This window comes from Pararge aegeria, chromosome 20, assembly GCF_905163445.1.
Source record: "Pararge aegeria chromosome 20, ilParAegt1.1, whole genome shotgun sequence".
In the NCBI taxonomy this organism is placed as follows: Eukaryota; Metazoa; Arthropoda; class Insecta; order Lepidoptera; family Nymphalidae; genus Pararge; species Pararge aegeria.
Window position 1 is genome coordinate 14,048,533 of NC_053199.1, and position 16,867 is coordinate 14,065,399.

At 33.1% G+C, this 16,867-nt stretch overlaps 1 protein-coding gene across 1 annotated transcript; it reads left to right on the forward strand.

Annotated features, from left to right (window-relative positions):
• Positions 1–132: 132 nt before the first annotated feature.
• LOC120632902 lies at positions 133–3,460 on the forward strand. Its single transcript, XM_039902939.1, has 4 exons — positions 133–222; positions 618–832; positions 2,409–2,519; positions 3,250–3,460. The coding sequence occupies exons 1-4, from the start codon at positions 133–135 to the stop codon at positions 3,458–3,460; spliced, it is 627 nt and encodes a 208-aa protein (XP_039758873.1).
• The last annotated feature ends 13,407 nt before the right edge of the window (positions 3,461–16,867 follow it).

Below are 16,867 nucleotides of genomic sequence, written 5' to 3' on the forward strand. Positions count from 1 at the left end.
CTAAAAGTACTTTAGAATTTTACTTTCTTGAGTGTTTTATTTTTTACCTTACTTTTTCGGTTATTTAAAAAAATTTGAAATATGTCTTCGCTAGTATGCATTGTAGTATTTTTGGGTTTACTGAGCACGGAAATGATTCAGGGAGAGAAAAATGGAAATGGTTTGAAAATTCTTTCGAGGAAGAAACGATATGTTGCATTTCCTGAAGGGTCGAGTTTTTCGGTAAGTTTTTGTTATTTATTTTATATTTATAGGCCCTAACATACTAAAGTAAAAAATGTACTTATATGAGTTATACTTCTTTGGATTCAGTTACTTCTTTTAGGCAATCAAGTAATTTTGAACTTATTTCAACAATGAACGACATCAAATACAACGAATAACAGATAAAATACTTGACGAAAATTTAAAATTTAAATGAAACTTCGACGGTTTCATATGGACGTAAATTTTGTTAATTTTAAAATTATTCCCATTTTTCCCAAGCAAAGGCTTGAGGTTCTATCTTGGATGACTAAAAATAAATAACAAAAACATAGGTAGATATATATTAGATCTCAGTTTATGCGCATCGAAGCAGTTACTAGAGCAACTAGTAAATGACAAACGATTTTCAGTGCGCAGGATGTATGACAGTGGGTCTTATAGGACAACCTGCACCGTCCACCGCTCCCGGAACCTTCACCTTCGGTATGAACTGGGGCATCGCGTACGAGCTGCCAAACAACACTGAGACTGCACTATTCTACCGGCGCAAGAAGCACAGGAAGCCGGTGGTGATGCGCAGGAGTAGGCGGGAACTGTATGAGAAGTTGGAGATCATTCTGGATAAGTGAGTAAGCAAAATATTTGATTCTTTAACAGTATTCGTGTTTGTGTATATCGCACTACTACGCACGCTCCCATTGTTTAGTGGGATTACTTTACTTTTTATGCACGCTGCATACTTTTTGTATTTGAAACTTCCAAGATAGCCGCCGCCACAAAATGGCGATTACATTTTTTTTCCTCAAAATGGGTATCAAATTGAAGGAAAATGTATGTATTGATAATGTATATATTAATGTATTTTTATTATGAAAATATGTGTGCAATGTATGTTCACTTTTGTGTTATTGGCACCATTGGCATTGATGAAGGTGGTATTATATCAATTTTTACCCTTATTTGTGTTCTGAATAAATGTAAAAAATACACGTGAGGCGTTATCTTCGTCTGCTGCACCTCCAAAATATAAATTGCTTAGTAATGTGATTCATAATAATCAAGCTTTTATTATAATATATAACATAATAATATTATTATTAACTTCAAAATAAAAATGAATCAAGAGTTTAAAAGATTTTGGGGCCTGGACCCGAATTTTAGAACCATGCGTCGACCTTAGCAGTGCTTTTGTATCGATTCAACGCGAAACACCTGCCCGTTTTAATCGATACACCCCCTAAATAAATGTAGCATGAATATGAAAAAAAATATTGTTACTATTTGGGTGAATGACAATCTATCGTTATTAATTTATAAATACAAAACATCATTTTAAATATTCCAGCAAACACGCAATTTATGTTATAAGAATAACAGACGGCGGAGGGGCTCATTGGGAAGGGACCCTTCTTTCTGAGGCCGTGGGATCGATTCCCACAACTGGAAAAATTTGTGTGATGGACGTGAATGTTTTTCATTGTCTGGGTGTTTATCTGTATATTATAAGTAATTATGTGTATTATATTTATAGAAATATTAATCAGTCATCTTAGTACCCATAACACAAGCTACGCTTACTTTGGGGCTATGTGGCAATGTGTGTAATGTCGTAGTATATTTATTTATTTATAATTCTGTATTATCGTAGTATATTTATTTATTTTATAAAAAATGCTTATAAAAAATAATACCTACTTCTCATTAATTACAAGCAGTTATGTAATGTTATGTTATATTATGTCATGTTATGTTACTATCAGGCGAGATTGCAGTCAAGTCATCGGCCATTGCCACTGTGTCCAGAAATGGGTTGTTTAGTTTACGTGGGTTTTCTCATTACGTTTTTTATTTGGTACTAAAAATTAAACCACTTTTTCTTGGTGAATAAATACTTTTTAGTCGTAGCATACTGAGACTTTTATAATAGGTTACTCCACAAGGTTGGTCGTATGACCCACCTGTTGTGGGAAGTGGAAAAAATTCAACAGAGCAATACTTCGTGGGGCATACAAGCCCAGAATCCATCAGCCTGAGGCAAAGGTTTCAATGATATGTTATGTTATGTATTAGGTTTTAATTGCTAGTCGTTTAAATCTTGCTATCCTACTAAGCATAAGACTCCTACTCGTATATGTAGTCTATGTTGTTTCAACTCCTTAATTTATGTACGCCTTTAACCTAAATGAATGCGTATATTCCAGTATGGGCTACAACGGCAGGCAATGTATATTGAAAACCCTTTGTGAGACGACCCAACGTCTCGTCCCTCACGGAGGGAACATGGTCGAAGAAATATTTAGGACAATGTTTACGTAAGTACCTTAAATAAACCTATGAGAGTCCTAAATAATTTAATTTATATTTCAAACTTGTTTCAAAATGAAATATTGGACGTTGGCCCAGTGATTTTTCCGCCGTATCTTCTTGTATGATTGTTTGTTAATTCAATAGATGCACTTACATAGGTCCAATTAAAAAGTTTATTCCTTTATTGTATTTATTTTATTATTATAAGTGTCAACCCATTACTGGCACGGTTTGCATGGCACGAGTCTCGTCCTACAATAAGAAGGGGTAAGACGCCATAGTACACCACGCTGGCCCAGTGCGGATTGGTGGACTCCACACGCTTTTGAGAAAATTATGTAGAACTCACAGGAATGCACTTTCCGCTGTTTTCCTTCACCTTTGAAGCGATGTCTAATTTAACTGCTTAGAACGCACAAAGCTTAGAAAAATTAGTGGTACGTGCTGGGATTCGAACTCGGTGCCCCGAAAGTAAAGTTGAAGCCACTGGTCCTGTCCACCAATCCGTACTTGACTAGCGTGGTGCACAACGGCCTTAACCCTTCACATTGCAGAAGGATACCCATCCTCATAGTGAGCCGGTAATGAGTGAATATATTCATCTTCTAGGCAAGCGCGCTTCATCTTAGGCTGCATCATCACTTACCATCAGGCGTGATTGCAGTCAAGCACTTGGATATATATTAAAAAAAAAAACATATGAATGATGATAAAATATAAATTTTAAATTTTCAGTCTGCCGATGGCGAAGATTCTTCCTTCAGAACCAATGGAGCATGCTATCTATGACGCAGCACATCGCTTAGGGGTCCTCTTGGAGTCGTGTGATAACTTCGAATGTCCACTATCGTTAGTGGACTTGGCTAAAGGCTACTATAATGCACCGGCTCCATCACTAGATGTAGCTAGAAGTCCTTGGGCATTGTTTAGCAGCAGATTTGGATAATTTATTTCAATGGGAAAATTAAGCTTAATCTATCTTCTTCACTATCTATCTATCTATCTATATATATCTATCTATATATATATATAAAAGAGAAAGTGTGTGGGTATGTTCCGTATAGGCTCCGAAACGGCTGGACCGATTTCAATGAAACTTTCAAGAAATCTCCGGATTGACCTGGCGAGTAATCCTGTAAAGTTTAACGACGATCGGAGCGCTCCTATTTTTGAACTGTCAAATACAGCTTTTATTTACTATGATGATATTCTATTGTTGGGTGTACATGGGTGTACATGGGTGTACATGGGTGTAGATAATGATCTTCACCCGCTCGAGAAGAGAATAGTAGAGAATAAATACTGAGAGAAATAAATGATTTAATATATTATGAGACTTAAATTAAAAATTTAATGATGTAAGTTTATTGTTTAAATAAAATAAAGCAAAATCTAACCCGGCGAAGCGGGCTGGGTACGCAAGTTTGATATATTTCGTGAAAATTAAAACCGGTATGCATGTAAACGGTACAGTTTATAATTTCTACAAACTTGATACTCCACACCAAATAGATAAATTTCACAGCAATTCTTCAATTATTAACACATCGATCTACAAAATTATTTTCCAGTCGATGTAACGTTAAATCGAAATGATAATAAATGTTTAATTTACCTCTAGATAACATGTTTTGTAACATGGCACCATCGGGCAAGTGGTGTAAAGAAATGTTTATTCTATATTTTTATCTTAGTCAATATTTTTATAAATTACCGTCGGATGGTAAATCCGGAGGAGCTTATCCTAATCCCCATTGTTTTTTTGTAGTTATGATGACTACAAAAAAAAAATATCTAACCCAATAATTGATCCATGACTTGCAATCTATCTAAATCTATCTGTTTTTGAAATTTACTATTTGGAAATTTATAATTTCCGAATTTTCTCTAGTCTGGTCTCGTGGGAGGCTTTTGCCGTGGCTAGTAACCACCCTACGTACAAAGACGTGCCGCTAGGCGATTTAGTGTTCCGGTGCGATGTGGCTTGGAAACCGATTAGTGGTATGACTATCATACTGCCAGATTAGCCCGCTGCCATGTTACACTGCATCTGCCTTGACAGCAATCTCACCTTGTGGTTAACAAGGTGAGATTGCTGTCAAGGGCTAACTTGTAGTGGAATAAGAAAAATAAAAAAAAATATTGTAGGCACGTGAACACCTACGCTTCAGGTTAATAGACAAAGGTTGGCAATTTGTAGGACGTATTCCTTGCGTGCCCTGCGAAGTATTCTATTTACAGGCAATAAATTTCCACATATCGCAAACCCAGCACATGGTTTTTACTTAGCCCGTCAATAATTACTATAAAAAAACAGGTGAAACGGGGGTTGAAGCTGATACTATAGTAGGCAATCCCTTCAACAGATTGACGTCCACTGCTGAACATAGAACTTTTGTAGAGAGTTCCAAAATCCACGGTCCTGGGCTCCCAGCTACTTGCATATTTGTCTTATTAAAAGTTCCCATATTAGTAATTAATGACACATCTAAAGCCTTATCACACTTTTGATGAGATTTTATAAGTATATAATCTTAAAACATTATTTTTCTACAAAAATAAGATTAAACTTTCAGCTTAATTTTTTTTTTTTAATGTCTGTGCGACTGTGATACTTCTGCAGTATAGCAGCGAATCTGACGAATCCAGAATCTGTCCAAAACCGAATAAAGGGTTTTCTACCTCGTTGGAGGTCGACCAACGTTGCGTTTACCAGTGCGGGGTCGACATTCAATCACCTTGGAACCCCAACGTCCATCAGTTCTCCCAGCTATGCCCCCAGCTATATGCCCTGCGCCCGTTGCCACTTCAGTTTTGCAACTCGTTGAGCTATGACGGTAATTCTATACATACTCTATATAGTATGAAGTTCTTTATAGTAGGTACGAATGAAAATAAAACACATGTTTTTATTATTAACGCATAACATTTAATATTTATAGTTCATATTTATAATACATTTCAATATTAGCATAAGAAGACATTAGTGTATTCATTATAGTATGTGTTAGTGCTTGATTTTAATTAATTATTAACATTACAAAATGGGACTTACCACTAAATTCTTAAATTTTAGTTATTATGTATAATTATTTCTCATTCCTTACACGTTACCTTTGCTTAGCCTAATACTTTACCATTGTGTTCATCTATTTATATTACAAATTTCATTGAGCTATCATGACTTAAATTATTACTACACATATTTTTTTGTCGAATATATTTATATAGCATAGTGCACATTCACGTTATATTTAAAATCATTGGTTATTCTCGATTTTCGTAATCGTTTCGAATGAACAAATTTATGCTATACTAACCTCTAGTTTAATAATTATTATTCTGAATTATTTTCATAGAAGTCTGATACATTTTCATGTAACATTATATTACTCCTTACATTAAAATAAATTTAGGAATTTTTTTCGTGTAGATATCTATCTATTAACAATTATTTTGTAATATTAATATGGTGTTCGTTTGCGTGTGCCATTTTCATCGGTCGCAGTATTTGTGTTCAAACTGTAAATGCTGTGAGAAACTGTATTTTATTTTAGGTAACTAAATATGATTGAATCGACTAGGAAAAAGTGAATAGTGGAAAAATCACGCAGTGAAATTGTAAGCGTACTGAAAATTAAACTAATATAATCATAAAACTGTGCTTGTAACTAGTGACTGTGTTTTTATTCTGTGACTTATCAATCATATTTTCGCTTGAACAGTCGCTCAATGCACAAATTATTTACATAATTCAATACACCCCATTTCTTTAAAAGTTTATTTTATAAAGATAAATTAACAGTTTCGTAGAAAACTAATGAATTTTTTTCTTGAATATTCATTTACAACCCTGTTTCATTATATGTTCGCGCTAATATAGTCTAAAGCTCCATAGACCGTCCACGAGAGTCGTTTTACACGATTTTGCCAGATAAAGCCTTGTTGAAAATTTGTACCACAAGGATTAATTGCATTTATAGTTTTCACACAAACATGCCGTTACTCGTGACTAGAAATGTGAAAAGAAAAATTCAAAACCAACGAAAAGTTCATTACAACTAGTAGTAGAGGACATTAATTACACTTACATTAACAATTTAAGACAAACTTTATGAAACATACATTTAATCCTTATTCTATAAAGGATTTAAATCGTAGATATACATTCTGACACCGAAAAACTACGACATTGTTTACATGTTATAGTCTGTTGTTAAAAATCTTCTCGTACAAGCACGTGTCTAAATATATCGGTCAATTTAACACGCCACAGTTACCCACGCACTCAAATGAGTTCACGCAGTTCACCGTGCATACATTTCACAATGTCACATTAAGGCAAGAGTATATCTACGATTTAAATCATTGTATCCTAAACAATTCGCCAACGCGATTGACTCAAATCAAACTCTTAAGGGTTTACTAACAGTTTAAATATAATGTTAGTTATACGAACAATTTTTTGATCTTTATTCACACAAGTTTTTCTAAAAGCTGTAGTCGAGTCGACAACACCGCGATTTTATTGACGCATCTACGCATTGTTGCGACAGTCGCAACGGTAATCGCGACTCGTCCTCGTCAATTATATACAGCTAAACGTAGTTGAACGCTTGAAAAAGACTTGTGGGATGCAAATCTAACAAAAGACAATACATATATTGTCTACAAATTATACATTCATTTAGGACACAACGGCAAATAAACTCGTGCTAATAATAAATAGGCCATCTTTTTTATAATTTTTTTCGCTTGTGCGATCTTTTAACTAACCATTCGAACTAAATGAACCGTTCTAACCATTGCCCTAAGCCTAAGTAATTTTGTCATCATTTTAAACCATAGACGTGGGTCCTTTTAGAGATAAAATTTGTTTTCGGCCAGGCCTTGTTTTGCACTTTTGTCTCAAATAATGAGTTTGATCGTATCGTATTTCAATGTTGCATTATTATGAGTAATATTTATGAGTTTTTGCATATTTAGTTCTTAGCACGAGTTATATCTAAATAAAATGCATGCAACCGACAAACGCAATGCAAAGCTACTTAAAATCCCATCGGCCGTAGAAAGTAAAAAAAGTCCCCGAGAATTGTTGGTATAGTCGTCATAAAATGTGGGCGGATTATAGCAAGTACAACAAGATTAGCACTTATGTAATTATTGGTTATGGACTGGCTTAGAGTTCATGTACATTGCAACTTGACACGGTAACTCCAATAACGTTGTCAATTATACGCGTATTCAGATTAACCGAAAAGTGTAAAAAAGCCTACTTGAAAAGTCTAGATTAAATGGAAAAGTTCTTTGGTTTAATTGAATGAAGCTTAAATACCTTCATACTCATTAGAGCATAGACAGAAGCATAACACACAATCTTACATTTACCCGCATTTCGAGACAATAAATATTTTTCCCCGTATCCAAAATGTAATAATGTTAGATACATTGTATTTAAGTATTAATGTTTTTAAGTTTTTTGTACATTTGTGTGGTGCGCAATAAATATGCATACATAAATTCATTTAGTATTAACAGTTCATTCATTAATTCCATACAATGAAACTATACCACTAAATATGTACTGACAACTGACATATTAAATTGTGCAGAGCCAACTTGTATGTAAGCCAAAGTCCAGGAGATCGCACTAAGTTACCTTACCGCTCGTACTTTATTGCCTCGTAAACAGTTGCGGTGTGTATCGTTGCAATATATAAACATCGACGGTTTTCGAGAATCAAAATACTATACTGTTAACGGAAATAAATCTAATGCTTACGATTTAAAGTTGTAAAAATAATAAGACTGTCTTTAAAAAACCTTCATCACGATCTGTTTGTTGTCTATCTATTTTGTAATACTTCAAGGAATTTAAGGTATAATACAAAATAATTAACAGTTTTTCTGTAACAAACCCATGCAATTTGTCGGTTGGCTTTAAATAAAGTCTGAAATAAGAGGCATAAACCAATACAGATTTGTATTATAACTGTAAAAGTTGCTTAAAAAAAATAAGGCACAAAGAAAGTCTTTTAAAATTAATACTAATCTGCGGTTTTAAAATAATATTAACCAGAGAAATGACAGATTTTATTAATGTTACTGCGTAGTTCAAATATTCAATGTTAAAGAATGGAAAAGAAGAATAGTGCTACAGAAACATATAAAAAGGGCAGCCAGATTAAACGAAATAAAATAAAAATATTTCAATACTATAAATGATTAAGAATATTGCAAAAATAAAACAAATTAAATGTTTACAGACGATGAAATATCTGACTCAAACAAAGCGGAGTTTAAACTAATTTGTAGCAGGGAAGCAAAATTGGAAAGCAATTTATATGTACTAATATCATAAATTCAAACTGTCCCTATTCAATTATGTAGATTTGGCCTATGCAGTATCACAACAAACAAACGATATTAATGAAACTTGTACAACAAATATTTGACGATGTGAATTAGTTAAACAAAGCGTACACATTGAGTATAATTTATTACTTAAGTGCCTTTACACACGATTATATTTCTACGTCCAGTATACAGCGCTGCAAATTCTGACAAATACAAAAGGTAAACAATATTCGACAAACGCGACTGTCGTGTAAGTATTTGTTCTGTTAAGAGCCCATTGACTTCACAATTGTATAAACCCGCAAACTGCAGCTTGCTCGAAATGCATCTATCGCGTTTTTGAAACAATTATCGTTTGTAAAGACCCTATATTGTAAATCAAAAAGGTTATTTAAATTTATTTCTGTATTTACATCTAATCGTGTTTGGAAGCTCAACGCAAATTTCGTGTTTTTTTTCTACTTATTTTTATATTATGTGTTATAATTTTACAATTTTCATCTTAAATATCTAAAAAATATAAAAAAAATTATAATTTCAGTAACAAAATAATTAAAACATATGAGTAGTTCGTACTTATAAGGCAAAAATAATATTTTTTATACATATAATACCCGCTTTAAAGTATTACATATCATAACATTACTCAGTAAAATTCTGGTAACTCATTGTGTATAATTTTAAAGAAACCAAAGTTCTAACATAATTTCAAAACAACAAAAATGAATTCTTACGTCACTTTTGGAAGACGTTTGATTAATCATGCGAATATACCTAACTTACGTTGATATTCATAAGTTTAAAGAGTATATTATTACAATATCTTTATGCAGATATCGACAAGATTATAAATGACCAAGGAATAAACGATAGACGTGCAGTAAAACATATCTCCAAAAGTGTTATAGAAGAAATTGCTATACGAAATTCTAGATTTCGATGAACCTAATTATAAAGCGTTACGGATTATCTGTCAACCATTCAAAAAACTAATACTTAAAATTACGTGTACAATGAATGGCGTTCCAAAACAATGAATTAAAGTGACCTAAAACAAGTGATTCAGAATTATTGCTGAATGATATAGTCCTTATGAATAAATCAAATGTAACATTATTAAATACATCTACGACATACATTCACTACTTATCTAATATTAGCACTAAAGGTACTGTGAAAGGAACGTAGAAAAATAACTTTAATATTATCATTAAATTCTATGTTGATCAGCTATATTTACATGTCAACATTTCGGTTAAGTTGATTCTTAAAATTACTGACAGCCATGTGATAGCTGACTATGAGATCGTAGTCCCATCACCCGATGCAGACAAATAAGCTGTTTAAGGTTATTTAAATAAATGAAGGAAAATATTTAAACATTCTATGAAAGTTTCCAATGATTACTTTGAAATTATTTCATTCAATAAGATTAAACAATACAAAATGATATTCCTAGTTCTACAATCAATTCTGAAAATAAATTAGGTTATGTTTCTACATGATAGTTAGCTATTATTAAAAAATAAAGAAAACTTAATGTCTATTCTAACATCATAATCATACAAATAAACAATGCTACGAATAAAAAAACATGGTAAATATTTTTATTTTACATAAAAATTAAATTATAAAAGAATATAAGTGGTTAAAGTTATATGATTTTTTTTCGGAATCATTGGAATATTTCGAAACACATCTGTGTCTTTATACAGAATTACATGTGGAGAAGATAGAAATATTTTTGCGATAAACAAAATAAATGTTTAATCTCAATTAGAATTGACACTTTCAAAACTCAAACGTGGAACAACAAATTTGTCAACCATCGCGCTTTCGAACTGACTCATTCGTCGACTAACTCTAATAAACATTGAGAAGCTAAAACACCACTTATATTCAATACTTATTGAGTATAACTTCACCACATAACTTATTGACTAAGTGACACTAGCGTTATTTATTGTTAAATTTATTATTTACCTATCTACCATACTCAGATACATGACAACTACTCTCGCTTACCCGTTTATTACCCGAAACATGCATATACAGACGTAATATTCTACATAACGACTCCCAACAACTTAATGAGATAAAAAAAACGTAACAGGGAACAAAGAAGAATTAACTTACAAATATGTCTTTCAGACGACGATAACGAGGATACAACCAAGGTTTACGAATCACAGAAATTATTCAAGTGGAATATTCATGAGCTTATTAACTGGATGTAACCCAAAGATGGCACAAAATTGAAGACATAATCGATAGCCTTACCGTAATGGATAGACCCATTCGTACTATAGATTTAGGATTATTAATCGTTGTATCGGCTTAGCTCATCCAGTTTCAACAAATCTAAGGGCCTATGCTAGGTAATTTACATTCACATTATTTCAGATTCAAATACAAGATCTTTCAAAATTTCCCAAGATTAATTGCGAAACGATTTGAACGTGGTACTTATTACGCCTTTAAATCACTCTCAACTTCAATTTCACGCTCTCTTTGACACAAAGTATTTACAATGTTCTTTTCCATTTGCATTTCTAACATTTTTACGATTTTACATTTATTACGAGTACATTTATTCACGACAACACTCGTTACTTATCGTATTAGCCTATGGTGTTTTCTTTAGAAAATCTATCTATTATCATTATAATATTATTATTTGCAGACATATAAAAATAACAACAGACCGTTTTTTACTAGCAAATATCTACAATAAAAGTCAGAAAATCACGAAATAGTGAGGAAAGCCAGTGGACTTAACTAATCTTCACTTTTATAGAGTAATATTACTAATTTGGAGTGCGTGCAATAGCACATTCCTACTTTCATGATTTTTTAACCTTATAAGAAAATTAATGAATACCAGTAAATTGAACAATTCCATCCAAAAATTCCATTAAAGATAAAAGGGCGTGAGTTATGCCAAAGTCACAACTCCAGCAGCGACGTACGAGGTAAAGTATGATTTTATAGAAGTGTCCGTTCATGTATGTGAATACTGCAATGGATGTTTTATAGATTACTAGATTTTGTGCCCTGCGTAAATGACGGGCCGCAGCGTACTGATAAATAGTATACAGCTAACTCACTAAATCAGATACCAAACGTAAAATTTTTCAATCGTTCTAGAAGAGCCATATGATATTAAGAACCGATAGTTTTTTTAACATATTTCAACAAATGACTGAGGTGTGGGCAAATGATATACTTTTTCTTGCTTTTGGAGCTAGGAGGAGAAATAATGGGTGGATAAACCCATTATTTGAAACCTTCAATCACCTAAACATTACCAAACGCAATGACCGTCCTGCGAACCTATTATCGGCGAATAATTTGTGGCATCATAGCAGTACTAGATATTAGTCGATATCCCCGGGTTAAGCAACGTTGACCCAAGTCAGTAAATGGATAGGTGCCCGTCTTTGGAAATTTGAAAGATAATTTGATATCAGTTTTAGCTCCTATCACTAACAAAGAATAGTAATCGTTACAGAAAGGATCGAAATCGCATTGTTAAATTGCTAAAGGTTAACCAAGACAATTTCAAACATTTTTTTAATCAGTCGTAGCACTAAAGTCCTTATAAATACGACAACACTATTTACGTATTCTGTATCGTTAAGCGGCGGTTTGGCTATTCGCTGAGGAGTTCTACCCTCTATCTCCAACCATATTTATCGGATCTAGACGAAACTATACTGATAGTATTACCTATCCACTACAAAAAGAATTATTTTAATCGGTTAAACATTTGACAGAGTTATGTTGATAAATCATTAAACACTACCAACCCATCTCCCAAAGAAACTGAGCTGAATTTCGAGATAACCTATATCCTATGCCCTACCTCGTAGTATGAAATGAAATCGTGCAAAATTTCTTTTGAATTCGTCCAGTAGCTTTAGCGTGATGCGCGGCTTAGATACGCACAGACATATAGACAGACACGAATGAAAAAAAATACCGTTTTGGGTTCAGTATAAGTTAAAGAGTGCCCTCCAAATATCAATAAAAATATTTTTTTTAATATCTTCAATGTACAGAATTCGACCCGTTACAGTTTTATTATAAGTATAGATTTCCAATATACTGAAACCTGCAATGCCGGCCAGAAATATAAACCTATGCTGTGGGTAGGAATGATGTCATTACGAAAAAGTGAAAATAGGAAGAAGAGTCTTTAATCAATGCAAGTGCATCTGGGATATTTCCAGTTTTAAAATTGAACTAATAAAAGTAATTTGGATCATAATCTATATTTATAAAACAAAGTCAACAAACTTGAGAACGGATGGACAACTTTCATTATTTTTGTTTTGTTTGATTCCTGTTAGTCCGGAATAAAATAATAAGTATTAAAATTCAATATACATATTTTTTTTAATTTAACATCAAAACAATTATCTAGCCGTTCATATTAGTTACAAAATACAACTGACAGCGCACGTCATGTTGTCTACACCTAATCGTAAAACTTTTGATGTGACCTATAGAGAGGTACATTAATCCGGAGTAAGATGAGTTTTACGTATTGTACTTTATAAAGACATTGAGATGTAAAATATATTGAGGTGAAATGAAATTCGCAGGGACAGCTAGACTTGTATAAAGATGGTTGCAGATGAGAAAGAGAATCACAAAAAATTCAATGCCAGCTTCTATAAAATCAATTCTTTCCCTGGTAGCGCACGATCATTGACCAATAAAAGTTCAGCTATTTGTTACAGGCAAGATCCATTTGTCATGGCCCTCGTGGCACTACGACACGACGTCACGTACAACACCTCTGTATATCTAATATACAGCATAAGTTTTAAAAGTCTTATAGCTGCTTACTTGCAAAGTGTTTGTGACTTTTCTTACTCCTGAACTAATATAATGTTCTTTCAACCTTTAGCGAGCGTTCAAGGGCTATTTACGAGCTCCTTCCGTATCCTCACGTACTACTAACGCATTCTTACGTATTCTCTATAAATCTACTCTCGCCGTATGTATTGCATTTATTGGCACAAACATCTATACACATTCAATAACACTTATATATATTGAGACGAATTACACAAAACAGTTTGAACTATTTCACTATAACCATCCCTGTTTTCCTAACTGCTTGCTGTTATTTTTTTTTTCATTAGAATATCAATAGTACCTATCAGAGTTAACTAGGTAATCATTAACTAATCATTTTCAAGAGTTACTTTGACATATTAGATACGCGGCTCGAAATTTTTTTTATTTAAGTATTACGACAAAGGCTACTTTACCCTACATAATGGGTCGAGGTGAAGTTACAGTTAACATGTTTAATATGAGTTAAGGTAAATAATGATTTAGATAATACGATCTATCTATGAACGTGAAAATGTTACGAACAAAATACTCCTAACACGGATATTATAAATCCCAAAGATCCGCTTATTTAAGTTTTAATAGCCCGTCATACACCCGAGGCTAATATACAATTGCAGATTCAGTTTAGTAGCGTTTTATTTATCTGTCCCATAAGTATTGCACTACAATCTGCTAGCTGAAAATTTTTGGTTGATTATAAACACCGGGTGTTAGTGGACAAGTAATCTTTAGGTCTGACAAGTGGTCATAAACAAAGTTAGAACTAAGATCTAAGAATTGATCAATCCTTCGAGGGTTTTGGATTAATTCATTTATAATGCCCTCCTTTGCTTCATTCAAAATTGGCTTAGGTGTGATCTAGTTAAAAGCTTCAGCCACAGCTATATTATATTACTTTATTGGCAGAGACGTATTGCAGAGCAATTTAGCGTCTCGATTTGGCACCGTAAGTAACATGATTTAAGACTGTATGGTAAAATAGATTTGAGATTTGGTTTTATATTTAAACAGACCTTAAAGAGCTACCAACCTCGTAATGAAATAAATTAGTTAAAGGTAGAAACTTAATTTACGCCAGCGAGTAATACAAGTAAGAAAAAGAAGCAAAGTCCTGACCTCAAAGCATGCAACATATCACCATTAATGTTATTGATCTTTGTACCATTAATGTTATTGATCTTTGAGTACTCTAGGCAGTTCTTAGAGAACAGATTTGTTCAAAGGCAGAGTAAGGTTCGGAATATGACCCCTAGTCAGACCTGATCTAGTCATACCAATAAGCGGTGGGACTTACTCCTTCGAGGAGAACATAGCCGGTACTATACTAATCTAAAACCAAATCGACGTTGGTTACTCAATGTTAAAGACAATATGACCAACCTCAACAGTGATTTTTTTATTATCTACGAGTGATTATGTGCCAATAAGTTAGTAAGACTTTACAATTAGTGAAACTGTGAGAATAAAATCAGGGGAAGAAATATTTCGTGTACTAATTTTACCCTGTACTCTAGGATTAATGGGATACGGTACGTTAGTTTGAAAATTAACCAATATCTAGCGAATTGCAGACGTATCAATAAAACTTTCAGTCATTGCTTTTGTAGGACAAGCATTTTGTGATATCAGATTATGAACAAGCGCACTTAAAATAACGTGAATGACAGCTCATACAAATTAATAATTTTTTTTTGCTTCTGAAACTATGAACCAGTTCGAGATATTTGGCACCTTTAAAAAAAATTCAATACATTTGCCTGTAAAATAGCTTTAGGTTGTGTATATTTGAAACCATAAAGGCAAATTGTGCTATAAAAATATTATAAAACAATCAGCCTACAAATATTATTCGGTAATATTTTTAGTCTACAATCCCGCCTTCTTAGGCTGACCGGCATTAGTTTTCTTTTAGTGATAGGGGGTCGCTTCGGATGGCTTTTACTTACAAATGTATTGAAAAAAGTAGTACGATACACGTGCGCATTAGTAATTAACCTTTCGGCGCTATAAACCTTCGCCTACGGCTCGGGCTTCAAAATTACGCTTCGACTTTAATTTCCAACTCTGCGCACAGGTATTATTAATAAATTTAATTAAACAATTTATCGAACTATCTAAGAATATTGAATGTTATAAAAAATTTAATTACAATTGGCAGTCAATTGTGTTTTATAAATATCTAATAAAAAGATATTATTATCACTGTATTGACGTGACTTTATAACTATAGTGGCATTTTTTATTATGATACCCATAATAATCGTTAATCTTCATTACTCACGAATTACCTTACCTATAATATCTACAATCCCTTACTTTAGTAAACCTACTCGGGAATTACGATTATTCGATTACGTCAATCAATCGATATTGTCCTTATGATTTTTACGCGAGTACGCAGTTTATAAAACACTAAATGTATATTTTATTATATTTTTAATCCATCAGTTATACTAAAGTACGTCATCTACAATGTCCAACTCGTTGAGGACGTTTTCAAGAAACTGCGGTAATTTTCGATTATTATTATTATTATTTTACGTTGAGTGAAAATTACCTCATTACGATTATCTAATATAATAGTGAATTGAGCTCGATTTATATGAATTAAGTCCTATATAAGTAAACTTCCTTTCCATACCCTAAAATGTAACGAAACCGATGCCATAATTAAAACCATACCTCTTTAGAAACTATACAATGTTTGTGCGCTCATACTAATTATCATTTTGAGTAAGAAATTATGTTATTAAGAAATTAAAAAGTAATACAATGTTACGCTTAAAAAGTATATACGCTTAATACGGCGATTCGAATATAAAAAATATTGACGGCGGATTCGACGTCAACACAAAACGGCCCTGACCTTGAGGTTCTTTGTTCTTGATTCGACTAACGACGGACACAGTCTCGCGAAAGAGTTTATCTATATAAAAAGACGGTTTTTGGCACGGTGGGCGTAAAAACGTCCCATAACGCGTCTAGCGTTTGGCACCACACTGAGCACAAGACAAGTTCTCGCCTCACAGATTCCCACCTGGGAGCTTTACATCGATCATCCATGCCACCACATCACGATCAGCTCCCAGAACGTCTTCGGCGGCGAGTGGCCGAAGACGTAAGACGA

Coding starts and splice junctions, on each gene's coding strand:
- LOC120632902 (XM_039902939.1), top strand. CDS start 133: ATGATTCAGGGAGAGAAAAATGGAAATGGTTTGAAAATTCTTTCGAGG. Junction 223..617: donor CTGAAGGGTCGAGTTTTTCG/GTAAGTTTTTGT, acceptor AACGATTTTCAG/TGCGCAGGATGTATGACAGT. Junction 2,520..3,249: donor ATATTTAGGACAATGTTTAC/GTAAGTACCTTA, acceptor TTAAATTTTCAG/TCTGCCGATGGCGAAGATTC.